The sequence below is a fragment of the Blennius ocellaris genome (assembly GCF_963422515.1).
Source record: "Blennius ocellaris genome assembly, chromosome: 8".
Taxonomy (NCBI): domain Eukaryota; kingdom Metazoa; phylum Chordata; class Actinopteri; order Blenniiformes; family Blenniidae; genus Blennius; species Blennius ocellaris.
This window is the reverse complement of record NC_137657.1, coordinates 17,358,144-17,372,286: the sequence shown is the minus strand read 5'-3', so window position 1 is coordinate 17,372,286 and position 14,143 is coordinate 17,358,144. Positions and strand designations below refer to the sequence as shown.

The window sequence follows — 14,143 nt, the reverse complement described above, 5'->3', positions numbered from 1 at the left end:
GCTGTACAAGTTCAACATTCATATCCCAAAACATTGTAATGTTTAAACCGTTGTAGCCACTCTGACAGGCGGTGGGGGGACAAACATGGGCAGGTCTACAGATCTTTCAGATGGAGTCTGAAAATGGAAAAAAAAAAAGACAAGCCTGTAAGGTAAAACATTTGCCTTTAGCCCCCAAAATAAACCAGTTTTTCGTCAATTACATTTATTATTGTGACCACTACCTGGTGTAATCTGTTGTAGTCAGGTGGAGACTTCAGCCCTCCAGCCAGCAGGATATGAGGACTTTTATCTGGCTGGGCTGCTTTTGCCTGCGGGTGAAAAGAAATTACATTCGTAGAGAAGTTATTGTTGTAGACAGGTAATTAAAACACACTTAATCTTAAAAAACAATCTGATGCACAATTTGGGCAGTGTGGCATAAACAGGTTAAATTACATCCATCATGCGCACTATGAGTAATAACTATATCATTATTGTACATTGATCATATTGCTAAGGAGCATGTTCCCCTTTGCATCAATATTTGTTTCTGCACATAATCATTCATATTGTTGACATTCCTTTATGCATTTTTTTCATAAAGCAAATTGTGAAGAAGGGAGCCATTTAAAATTGTTTTGGCTGCTTGTACATAAAATAATCAAATTACTGCATTAACTAATATACATGCAAGTCGATGCCTTACTGCATCTACAAAAACAACTTAAAACAGAAAGCTAGAAAATAAGATTGAGATAACATTTTATCAACCACTTAAGGCCTACTATTTATTTGTATCAAATTTGATGCCTCAAACACCATGTTAATCGTATGTCCATTTTTATTTCTCATTAAATAACAGTTACAGTCCTCCATAGTGCCACTGAATTTAATCCAACCTTCTCAACAGCTCTGGAGACCGGATATGGAGTTTGATTGTCTGCAAAATAAAAAATTTAAAAAAGTAAAAAAAAAAAAAAAGAATTTACCACAGAAGATAAAGTAATTTATGTTCAGAGCTTCAGTTCACCTACTTTTCCTTTTGCAGTAGGAGACGCATAAATAAATGAGGCAACACAGCAGGAGCAGGAAGAGAAGGCTGCAGGGGATTCCAGCTGCAATACCAGCGATGGCTGGACCACTCAGTCCATCACCTGATGCCAACATTAGAGCCAGAATCTAGGTATTCCACAGTAAACATCAACAACTGTGTCATAGGAAGGCTTGAACACTCACCTGGGCCGATCCTGTGGATCCCGGATGGCTCCCCTGGTGTCAGACGAGCTTTGGGAATGATCCGAAACCGGTAGGTCGATTTAGGATCGAGGACAAAGACGTCCGTCTTCCTTTCTAAGCCAGTCTTCCTCTGGATGGTGCGAAACCCATCTGACCCGGCTTTAGTGCGAGTAGCGTTAGGAGTGTTGCTTTGCAGTTGTGGCCCTTTCATTTGAATGTCAAACCCTTTGCAAAAGCACATCACGGATCAGTTTTTGTTTTTTTTTTACATTTGTTTGGACATTTCAACATGTCATCCTCATTTCACAAGATGACATTATGTGAATATGAGCAGCCATGTCATCCTCCAACTGCTTTTCCCAAAACAGAGTACGACTTCACACAGTCCATAATAAATACACCCTTATTTTTCATTGTCAAGCTTTTTGTTTTCAAAACTGTTCTCCCAGGGGGAGTTCTGCTTAGACGGACAAATTCAAAACAGGAAGTTTAGGTTTGTGTGTGCAGTCAAGAGAAATTCATGAGAAGAGGAGTCAGCAAACTGAGGCCTTCCAGAGGTTTAAAAAAACGGGAAAAAAAAAAAAAAACAGCTTTACCAGTAACCACAGATGCGTTTGGAACCTCCCAGGTCAACGTGATGATGGTTCTATCTTGATTAGGGAACAAACTGGAACGCGAGATCGACGGTCCTAGGGAGGGAGGGATAGTGAGCCGGGTGGGTTTAGATTAAGAAAGAGCAGAAACAGGGAGCCGAGGGAATACCAAGACTGGGGGGCTTTGTTTAAAGGGAAATAGCAATCTCAGGTATTACTTCGCTCTCCTTCTGAGAGCCCATTGTGTGTTTTCAGTCCTGCCAAGCAGCCATCCAAATTAGAAACTGAGACATCAAAGTCCTTCCAGTGTTTACTCTCAACAACACAGATTCATACGTGCATGCGAGTGGAAAAGCAAGTTACCAAACCTTTTACTACGATCTAGAAATGGACATAGTTCTTTTCTTCCAGTTGAAAGCTTGGCCTTCATACTTTTATATTCCTTAACTTTTTCAAAATAGCTTTCAATACTACATTACAATAAAACACCACAGAAACCAGACAATAGGCCTTATAATAAAGGTGAACACAGGTACCATGATGCTTTCACAGTTGTTTATGCAAATATCTTTCAACATTTGTCAATTTGGATGAACTAATAGTTGAATAGTTTTCTCCTGTAGTTGTATTTTTATTGAAAATACGACTACGCCATTAACTGTTTACCATAAAATTGACAACATTTTATGTCTCAATTTGTTAAATGTCAAGTATAAAACCTTCCACACAGTACAATCACCAAATGCAGCCAAGGTTTACCTTGTAGCTGGATTTCCCTTCTGTGGCTGCCCAGTGGGTTGCTGCATGCGCACGTGTAGTTCTGGAGGAGAAAGTAGCTGGCATTAATGTGGCGGATTGTGAGTAGCGTGGTGTCCCTGCTGATGTGGTGCGTTGTCCCGCTGGACACAGCCTGGCCACCTCTGGACCATGACACCACAGCCTCAGGTGAGGCTGCACTCAAACACTGGATGGTGACCACTATTTTGCCGTCATTGTCCACTTCGGTTCTCACGGAGGGAACAAACTTTAGGGGACTCCCTGGGGAAACACAAAATTATAGATCTGTATTCATTCATTCACCTGAATGACTAGCAAAATCAAAAGACATACTTGTTGTTATGTTGCAAGAGCGGTTCTCCAGTGTGTGCTTTGCAATGCATTGGGTGTTCTTGCCGTTCAGAGAGTCAGAGGCTTCCAGAGTCACGCTGAAGTTCCCGAGTCCATTGCTGGAGGCACTTATGGCTGGGAAGGACAGCTCAGCTTGTGGCGTTCCTCCCATCCACCCACAATGAAACAGCAGCCTGGTGTTATTCAGCGACTCCACAGAGCATGTCGGGTCATTCAGCGGCCGCTCTAGCCCAACACAACATTTAAATGGCATTAATGTGAAGCAATGGCACTTTAAAATTGGACATTTCCCAAAGTGTTGAAAACAAATGTCTTAGATAACTCGATGTGAATAGGCATGAGGACACCTGAACTGCATCATCCTGTGTTCCTTGCATTAGTCAAAAAAGGCTGATAATCTGACAATGTCCTACAATACAGATACGTGAAAGAATGTGTGCATCCGTCCCAAGTTAAAAATTTTTTTCCACATACCGTAAATGCGTAATGTTACGGTCTTTTCGCGCTGTTCTTTTGTGTCTTCGTTAAGCAACGTGCACACATAAACACCTCCTTGACTGGCCGACACATTCGGCAGACTTAGGACTCCTTCATGGGAATCAGTAAGGATTTTGTCGCCAAAGGTCCACACAGATGTTGGCTGAGGGAATCCGTCAGACTGACAGGTGAGATTTAAGGACTCTCCAGATACATAAAACGTCTGAGGTGGATGTGTTGCCAGTTTGGGCTCATCTGGTCCATCTAAAATACAGACCGAAACATGTAGAAGAGAATTATTTTTACTGAAAGATACATAGACCCTTATACAGAAAAACATTCAACTTATTTTAAACTTACAGCGCACAGCGACGTTCGAACGGACCGTCACTTTGCTGAAGGGGTTTGTGAGCAGCACTGCGTACTCTCCCGTGTCGCTCCGGTTTGGACCGAGGATTAAAAGGTTCTCCTGCTCCATCAGATAATGCGAGTTGTTGTTTATCTCTCTGCCATTGAAAAACCACACCTGATGCTGGACCACTCCTCGCAGCATACTATAGTGTAACGTGAACACGTCACTTCCCTCTTTGGCGAAATCCGGTTTTGTGTTCAGAGTCACATTCTGGAAGGTTTCTACAAAACAACAATGTGAAAAACATGGCAAAACAGGTGGATGAGGCAGTCTGGTCAACACAGCTATCCCTTAGAAGAAAAAATTAAGTACAAATGCAGTCTCAGTAAATCCAGGATGTGGTTGAAAGTCAATTAGCTGTGAAACATTCTATATTTCTGAGGGATTTTAATGAGTGATCAGTGAAGCTGAGTTTATTCTAGGTCAACGATAATCCTCGAAAGGGTTCGGAGTCTGTGTACCGCTGGGCCAGGAGTGCCACATTTATGACCAAAAGAGCCTTTTTGGTCACATTTCACCAAATGAAATTCATCTGGCGCTACAAAACTTGTAACCTTTAATATTACAACAACACAGCACACGAAACAGATTTTTTCTTGCCATATCTACAAAAATGGACTTGTGTTGCATTAATGATTTATTGGTACCATTTGGAATGGTAAACATTTTGTTTGATTTCTTAACTGTATTTAGCAGTTTCTCCCCAACATTTAAAGTATTTTTAACCATTTTGATCTTTTTGCTTCTCTGAATTTTTTTTAAACTGGTTGAAGCCATTTTACTCATCTGAGCCCATTTTCAATTAATCGTTTTCCGGGAAATTCAGTTACTTCTAGTAGTTTTTGAGCTGCTGAAGCAGTTTTGAAAGCAGTAACTGCTGCTTTGAAAAAACATTTTTTTCTCATTCATCAACCAGCTTACAGACAGTTCTCATTACACAGTGCAGTAAATTATCAGTATAAATAATTTTCAAGCTCACAGAGCCATTAAATATCTTCCTATACTGAAAACAAAATTGCTTTCAGTCAGATACTCACCAAATATTTTGAGAGTAAAAGATGTGAGCGCTTTTCCCAGTCCAGATTTGGTCATTTCAACTGTGTAGTCACCGTCATAGGCGAGAGGTACATTCACAAAGGTAAGGGATCCATCCTTCTCAATCCTGAGCACATCCTTCCCGTTTATGTCAATGTCTGGAGCTTCATTGGAGTTTAGAGTCCAGGTGACGACAGGTAAAACCCCCATGATCCAGGTGACCACAGGGTCAGGTGCTCCACTGAAGGACACAGCCAGAGTTACATTGGTGCCAGCTATTACATTGACCAGGGTGGGGCCGACTGGAGAGACCACCAGTTGACCGTGTGCACCTGCCAGGAAAGAGCCAGAGAATTAATGTAAAGTCAGTGACGGTTTCCTCATTTACCTTATGAGGATCCTGAAGGAACAAGTTGGAGTAAGAAGAACATAAATCACCAATAAATGGGAATAACACTGGCCATCGGCACAAACGTGAAAATATATTCATTCTCTTTAGTTCTCTTCTTGTAAAATACCACGACATGATCAAAGAGAAGAAAATAAAGCTCGAAGTTAATCTCACCTTGAAATGCGCTCCTGAGTAAAAAAGCCAGAAACACCGCAGCCACTTTCTTAAATTCCTCCGGACAAGTCATTTCAGCAGGCAGTGATCACATGTGTCGTTTTTCTTCTCAAAGGGATGAGAGTTTGCAGCTTATTTCTATTTCCAGATCACAGCATAAAGTTGCATGGGTCGTCTTTGAACACCTCAGTGGCACGAGCTGCTGCTGCTGCTGTCAGCCGAGCGCGTGGGCTGCTCACCTGTGTTGAGTCACACCGATGAAACCCCGCCCCCTCATCACATTACATCTCTTTACACACAACAAGGGCGCCATTATTTCTGCTTCATGACCAAGAAAATATCTTACTAATCTCACATCACGTAGAGGAATAAATACTGGAAATGCATAGTTATTGTTAGTGTATTTCTTTCTTTCAAGCTCTGTACAGGTTTGTGCTTGTTGACATTTTTACGCAACCAGAAATGACATTTGGATGTACCACTATGCACACGCGCGCGCGCGCGCACATACACACACACACAGACACACACAGTAAAAGAGTGAGCACATCAGCTTAAAACAGAACCAAAAGTGTTAATTATCACTTATCAAATCATTTGACCCAAAATTCCACATGCATGAATATAAACATACTGTAAACAACAAACTCTAAAATATGAAGTATTAATTCACCTTTTTCAAACTAGCTATTGAAAACGTATATGGTTAATAATAACTATTAAATACAATAAAAACCAACATAAACAGAATGGGTGCAAATGAATTCTTGCAGTGAAACAATGACTGGAAAAAGAAGTCATTTAATTTGGTGGCTGAGACAGATAGAATTTTTGCAATGAGACTACTCAGTTGAAAAGAACATCACAAATATTCAAAATACAGGAGGCCAGAAGTTTTCAAAACAAAGAACTGTAACATAATTCCATCAAAACAATTACTGAAGAAATCCCATAATTAGACAAAAGAAATACAAAAACAGTCTGGAGACATCGTGGAGAACATGCTGCTCCAGCAACATCCTCCAGCATGACCGGTTTGGTGGTGGGTCAGTAATGGTGTGGGGAAGCATTTGTTTGGACGGCTGCACAGCCCTCCATGTGCCCGCCAGAGGTATCCTGAGTGCCCTTAGGTACCAGGATGAGATCCTCAGACCCACTGTGAGACCAGATGCTGGTGCAGTGGGCCCTGAGTTCCTTCTCATGCATGACAATGCCAGGCCCTCATGTGGCAGAAGTGTGTCAACAGTTCTTCCATAATGAAGGTTTTGATGCTATGGACTGACCTGCCCTGCCCATTCCCCAGACCTGATTCCAATTGAGCACATCTGGAACATCATGTCTCGTTCCAGCCACCAACCACACGTTGCACCACAGAATGTCCAGGAGTTGACTGATGCGTTGATCCGAATGTGGGAGGCGATCCCTCAGGAGACCATCCGCCGTCTCATCAGAAGCATGCCCAGGCATTGTCGGGAGGTCATACAGTCTTAAAGTTCTTTTAATACACTAATTTTTAGAAGTAAAAATCTATAAATCTACTCCCAGCTATAATTTAAAACATCCTGTCATGACTCATTGTCTGCAGAAAGATTGTCAAGGGGAAAAAAAGAAAACCCAATGAAACATGTTTTTAGGTATGAAAAAGACTGGCTTGCTTTATTGTCATGGTTACCATCTGTACAATCAGAATTGAGGCGCTTACGGTAAAATATAGATTGATGATGTTTTCCTCTCATACTGAGAAACGCCGTCCAGTCAGTCCCAACACTTCACAACTTTCCCATTAACTATACAAGTTAGCAGTAGTCATGACAGTTATCTGGAAGGAAATGATCTTCTACATCACATGTTTGGGTCCATATTTACAAATATCATTTACAAAAACTGCACCTCTTCACATGTGTGACATCGGACAGACGAGCTTCAACCAGTGAGAGCCAGACAACATGAAAACTGCTCATGGAAAGTTTCACGGGGATTCTGTGACACACGAATTGACCCATGGCAAGGTAAAATGCAAAGACAGAGATGAGGGTTTTTTCGGACTGGTGTGACTGCAGGACGGCGTTTCTCGGTACTCCTCCCGTCGGTACCTCGCTGCACATCATCGGGAGCCGCAGTCTCAAACAGAAAGGATTAGACCAAGAACATAAGCCGGTCCTCCGGGCGTGCTTATGAGACGTGGGTCTGTTTTTTCATTTAGAGTCCTGCAAGGGGAGAAGAGAACATTGATATGTGATCCAAGACAAGAGCAGCAATTAAAATCTATAATTAGTTTTGCTTCCATCCTTACAAAACACATAATACCTTTTGTCAAAGCAATTAAAAAGATTTTCCGACAAACGGAGATGTTGATACAATGGAGGATAATAACGTTCATAGCAGTAATTGTAACAGCCTCTGCATGAGGAAAGTGTGCTGCACATATGAAAGCTCCATTCAGATTAATGAATGGATTATTAATTTGAGTTTTTCCCATAAATTAATCCAGAAGACTCCAGATTGCCTTTCCAGAAAACCTAAATAGATAGGTGAATACTCAATATGGAAAAATAGGAGGGGAAAAAGTGAGGATTGTGATACAAAAAGGATTTTTCCACGAAGAACCTTTTTCATACTGAACTGAATTTCAGTAGAAACTGCACTGTACTATGCATTACAAATACAGCCTTATTTTATCTTCAGATTATTATCATAAAGTATTTGGTTCTGTGTTGAATGTTGTCCTGAATTTGTTCCATAACTCCTTCCGACTATCGGACCTGCTTCAATCTTTGTTTTAACCTCCTCGGAGAACATTTCAGAGTTATGACAGAATTGAAACCAGCTGAAAGTAACGGTTATATACAGTATATTAAAGAGGCAGAAAGTGATTTAATAGAGACCAACAATGGGTGAATGACAGGGCCTAATGTTTATCATTTTAAAAAGAACTCATAAGAAGAAATCCATTGGGCTGTATATAAAATCTAGCAAAGTTATGACCTCTTTTTGGAATTTTTAACATTTCTGACAAATCACCACTCAAATTCAATGATGATCTGTGTATTGCTTCGCTACTGCATCAACACTGAAATACCTAGTATTACCATAAGCACACATCTACAGTAAGTGCATAAAACCACATTCACATTCCAAAAATTGTTTAAGATGCCTTAAAAATTCAGTATATTAATTAAGTAAAAATATTATTTCTTTAGTACGCAAGAACATTTCAGACCCTGTACTTTCTTACTGTGACTTTGAATTGATACTGAAGTACTTTTTCTTCTACATCAGTGGAAACTAGCTGAAAAGTAAGATTTAGCTGAAGATTAAAAGAAAAGCACATTTGTCTCGGTACACAAATGAAAAAATACATTCTTTACCAACTCTGGCATAGTTGATTTAATATTTATAATGTGTAGTGTCCAAATAAAAGTTCTGTAGTACAACTGGCGATGCATACATCGACTTGTCTCATCAAGAATGAATTTGCAAAAATTAGAAGAGAAAAAGCAAGAGATTTCCACACAGATGAAGTTGCACCGTAAATCAAACACTTATGGCAAAAACACAAGATTTATTATAAAAACATGACTTTGCCAATTCTTTTTTTTTCTTCACCTTAACTGAACTTTGACACAACAAATATGATCATGCTGATATTATTCATCATGACAAAAAAAAAAAGAGTGAGATGCACGCTTATTCTAATTTCGTTAAGTTTGACTCATGATTTATTTTGCTTTCTAGTTGCATCTGATCTTGGATTTTTTTTTTTTTTACTTTGCATTACATGGTTTCCTTTGAAAAAGTTGGAGCAAGTCAGTTGATCACAACATAGAAAATAAATCAATGACACGGATGCTTCCAGTAAAGCCATTTCTGTGTCAGCTCATTCTATGCATGTAAAGACAGCATACTAAATTTCCTCCACAATAACACAACGTCTTGATATAGACTAAACAAAAACAAATACATCCATCTATTAAAAAAAAATATTGTTACGCTCTGCTGGTAAAAACTCACCATTCTGCCAGATTCTGTGCTCCCCTGCTCAGATTCCTTGGAGCCTCTATACCCTCCCAGCCTCCTTTAGTTTGCCCACCAGGTCCTCCACCGTCTCCACCTTCACTCCCGCCTCCCTCTGCGGGGGCTCGTCCACTCGCAACACCTCCACACGCGACGTGAGGTCTACCCCCAAGTCAGCTGGCTTCACGTTGGCGATCTTCTTCTTCTTGGCTTTCTGAAAAAGTTTTGTCAGGGTTTTATTGGGCTTCACTCGCATAAAGTTCATCGAGTTGCAGCGGCATGGAAAATTTGGAAGAAGCAACACGGTCTTCATGTTTGAATCGAGTGCGCTCTGACCAGATACCTACCATGATGTTGGGCAGGGTGGCATATCTGGGGGTGTTGAGTCGAAGGTCTGCGGTCAGTACTGCTGGTGTGCTGATCTTAATAGTTTCCAGGCCGCCGTCAATTTCCCTCACCACCTTAATCTTGTCTCCTTCCAATGACACCTCTGAAGCAAAAGTACCCTGAAATCAGGAAAACACAGCTCACATTAATAACCTTTTCTGAAAAGAATCAAACTTCTTCCGTCTACAGTCCATGTCTCAGCAGATAATAATGGTAAAGTTTTTTTAAGGTCATGAGACTGGTGAAGTGCTACCTCTGCTGGTTGACTTGGGTATAACCGATTGCAATCGAAATAATTAATTTTCAAACAATCTGTCGAAGTAACAATATGCAAGAAAGCAATCATCTAATCATTTACTATCAAGATGAGTAAATGATTAGACAATACACGCAAGACCTGAATTTATATGAACTCTAGTCAGTGGGGCACCACAGGAAGTGCTCCATCTATTGCCTCAAATGCAGAGCTTCACTTGATCCGTCACAGTGGAGTATGACCTGCTTTTACTGCAGCTCTCACCGACTCAAACCAGCTGCTGCAGACCGCGATAAGAATGTCGACTGGAGCTAAAGTGACACTGCTATCAGGATGAGTACGACCAGGAAAGAAAACCTGATAAAGTTTGACTGGCGCGGAAAAGCAAGGTCATTTAAGGTCAAATGTGGATTTGTGCCTGAGGGACAATCCTATTAGAAATTACTGCATGCAATTTCTAACTCACCTGAGGCCAGTCGAGGAGAGCTGCCGTCATTTGGCCCGTCTGATTGCAGTCATCATCGATGGCCTAGAAAAGCAACACGTGTCAATAATAGAAAGTAACAGCAGTGTGAATTTTCATTCAGTTTATGAGAAGACAAAATGTAGACACAAAGTGAAACAATTCTCATATTTCACCTGTTTTCCGAGGATGACGAGCTGAGCTTCCTCTTTTTTGGCCAAAGCAGCAAAGATCTTTGAGACCTGCAGTGGCCCCAGAGTGTTGTAGTCTTTTCCTGACACCTCCACATGAATGCCCCGGTCAGCCCCCATGGCAAGGGCAGTGCGGATGGTCTCCTGAGTGACGGAGAAATGTAGAAAAATAAGACATCTTGGGATGGAACGACATGTATGGTTGACACATTATCTTGTTGTCGTAACAATGCTTTTTGGTAAGAAATCTTACAGCATTTAATGCTGTATTCCTTCTGTAAATAAGACACTGCTTACAGAGGTAGCGTTAGATTAACTGCTAAAAAGCATTGCAACATCAAAGAAATAATTTCTCAAAAACAAAATTCCTTATTTATTGTGTTAGTCCAGAAACATTACGAATTGTGCCAAAAAATTAATTAATTAAAAAACCAACATTTATCTGAGGTCTTAGTAACTACTTTATAATGCATCACTTCATACATTTTAAATGATTCAATCCTTTTAATTATAATACAAGTCTAAAAATCTGTCCCTACATTACATGTTGTGTTATCTGTTTACTTTATTTCAAAACAATGTTATTTTATTCATTACTAGCTGGACTCATTACATGCACAACAGTGTTCACAAGTATTTAACTACTTGCAAAACTTGATAGAGCAATGCATGCTGGACCATTTTAAAGTGATTTGCTTTCCACATTTATTATATATTGATAATTGCCTCGAACACCTCTCACCCACAGCATCATTCTGCTCCATTACTCAATTTGGAGTTCACTGGAAAACTAGTAAATCTTTAAGCTACTCAAAACAACGCCTCCAAAAACCGGCAGGCTGCCAGACTACACTCTCCAGAACATTGGTTAACAAGACAGGGTTGCTGAGTCGGCCTCCGTTTCTCCCACCTGTGCCTGCTGCGGCCCGCAGCTGACAGCCACAACCTCCTTAATGAGCTTTTTCTCCTTCAGCTTGACCGCTTCCTCCACAGCGATCTCACAGAAGGGGTTCATTGAGTGTTTAACGCCATCCGTCACCACGCCACTGTTGTCCGGCTTTACACGGATCTGTGGGGGAACAAAACAGCAGGACAGAGTCACTCCAGGGTTGATATAAGCACTGCCAGACACGCTACCGAAACTTCCATGTTAAATGCTGAACGACATCCAGCCATGTGTATTCAAACGGGAGCTCTCTACCTCCCTTTTCTACTGGATTGTATTGTTTTACTATAAAAATTTACTTCTAAATGTATTAATTATGCACACAGTTACAACTCATCCCACTTCACAGTCGTCACAAGTCGTCACAAGGAAAACATTTGTTTTGACTAAGGTTAGGCTCTGTGCTGACAAGTTTAGCTTCTAAATACCAAAGTGTAAAAAAAAAAAATTTTCTTATAGAGTTGGAATTTAACACTTGAGCTGGTGTTAAACACTCAGCTCATAGATTCACTATTTCTTTTTACAAGTAGGCATGTTACAAACATCAAATCAAAAATTCACAAGTAAACATAACTCTTGGACCCAATCACATCCAGAAAATTTAAAAACATGGATTTTAAAAATAAATAAATTAGATTTTAAAGTGTTTATAGACAAAGGATGCAGTGCCAGTACAGTACAATTTGGCCAATACAGAATACTTACTGTAATTGTATGCATTATTGCAATAGTAATCATATATTAATAACATAATCAAAGAGCCAAAAGACCAAATGAAGTCCTCAGTAGAACCCAATCTGAGATAACAAATCAAAGTAAGTAGTTTTCGAACACACAATTACAGCCATATGCACTCCCCCCTAATGTGCTACATTATCATTTGTATGATACATTGGCCTTCACTTGTTAACACTACAAAGTTTGGTTCATGAACCATGTTACTGCTTATATTTACTTTATGTACATGTGCACTTATTCACAGTGTAGTTTCACTAGATCTCCCATCATTTGTACTTATCTCAAGTCATTTTTAATCAAGAACAGCCGTTTTGTGTGTGCATTAGTACAATTTAAACAATAAAGCAGCCGATGTATGTGAATACAATCTTCAATCCTTTCCACCTCTGTGCATTTAATGGATTGATTTGTAACTAATGATTTATGTCAATATGCGTCAGTATCAAACTAAGCAAGACGTGTCAGTCCTGATCACTGTATCAGTGTTCAGATTATGCTGTGAGCAGCTCCTGCTGTCACATGAAGAATTTGCTAATGCTCACTGATAACATAGTTGTGCCTCATCTCTACAAACTGTTCACAGGTATCCAGATTAGAACGACATATGGCGGAGCCATACAACACTGCCTCAGAGGATAGTTTAAGATTAAATGAAAGTTCCAGAGATAATGCCGGGCGGGGGAGCTGCTACTTTTCCAACCAGGCATGTTACACAACCAGATAACAACAGCCAGACAAAGCAGTTCAGGTGATTTAAACATTTTTTAGAGAATCAGAAGCAATAATCTGAGTAATTGGCAATGATAGCAAGTGAAATTAGTCGTAGACTTTAAAGATAAATTGATCACTGTAGTTTTTCTCCTGTAACCAGCCGACGCTAGCAGGCTAACACAGCTAGCACAGTTCCGAAAGTCAAGTGAAATGAAGAGGGGGGAAATCGTTCTAAAATGTAAATAAGCCAATGACAAAATCCTGCAGGGTATTACCTTTACTGCGTAGTCAATGACACGTTTAACTCCGACGAGAACACGGCCAGACATCGTTGCTGAAACGTTTAACTACAATTGACAGACAACGTTAAACTGTCTCCGCAATGAACCTTCACCCAAGGAGAGGTCGGACTCCTTTCAGGGTGACACCAGACGGACCGCCTCTCATTTCAACCAATCAGACAAAGGGTTATCTGGCGCTGTGTCTTCTGATTGGCTGACACGTTCAGAGTCGGTTGTTTTACTCAACAAGAATGAGTCAATGTCTCAGATGTATCAACTGCAAAGAAGATATAACTCGTTTTGACTTTTTTTTGCAAGTCTTTATATCTCTCACTATTACATTTGTAAAATATTCTTTACTAAAATTGCTCAAAACGAGTAAATATAATAACCCGTGAGAAAAAAAACGTGGTGTTTCACCTATCTCTGTCGCAAATAAAACCCAAAGTTCCGCTTGATGTGGGGCAAAGTTCATGGTATTCAGTATGGCAGTATCGAGAAGGTCCAGTCACTTATTAATATTTAGTACTTGATAAGCATAGTATGTCGAGTATAAACATTCAAGAAAATCGACAACTATATATCATAAATGGACAGGCTTTTGAAATTGTTTAAAAAAAACATTTGTTCTGTCCTGAGATGACGTTTGTACACTACAACTTCACCCAGGCTACATTAACTGCATTACATCAACTGGAAACTTTTCTCTGCACATTACACAATGTTCA

General features: G+C 40.1%; 2 protein-coding genes across 2 annotated transcripts; both read right to left on the bottom strand.

Moving 5' to 3' along the window:
* Nucleotides 1-6,895, bottom strand: vsig10l (V-set and immunoglobulin domain containing 10 like; the record flags this gene model as incomplete). Its single annotated transcript, XM_080500512.1, has 12 exons — nucleotides 1-117; nucleotides 225-311; nucleotides 882-922; nucleotides 1,017-1,136; nucleotides 1,219-1,443; nucleotides 1,815-1,907; nucleotides 2,571-2,849; nucleotides 2,922-3,164; nucleotides 3,414-3,680; nucleotides 3,777-4,049; nucleotides 4,866-5,195; nucleotides 6,712-6,895. The coding sequence occupies 12 exons, from the start codon at nucleotides 6,893-6,895 to the stop codon at nucleotides 43-45; spliced, it is 2,217 nt and encodes a 738-aa protein (XP_080356638.1). The 3' UTR covers nucleotides 1-42.
* Nucleotides 6,896-7,055: 160 nt separating this feature from the next.
* etfb (electron transfer flavoprotein subunit beta) lies at nucleotides 7,056-13,549 on the bottom strand. Its single transcript, XM_080501412.1, has 7 exons — nucleotides 13,410-13,549; nucleotides 11,650-11,808; nucleotides 10,725-10,883; nucleotides 10,552-10,614; nucleotides 9,790-9,948; nucleotides 9,440-9,656; nucleotides 7,056-7,635 (listed from the first exon to the last, which is right to left on the bottom strand). The coding sequence occupies exons 1-6, from the start codon at nucleotides 13,461-13,463 to the stop codon at nucleotides 9,486-9,488; spliced, it is 765 nt and encodes a 254-aa protein (XP_080357538.1). The 5' UTR covers nucleotides 13,464-13,549; the 3' UTR covers nucleotides 7,056-7,635; nucleotides 9,440-9,485.
* Between the last annotated feature and the right edge of the window lie 594 nt (nucleotides 13,550-14,143).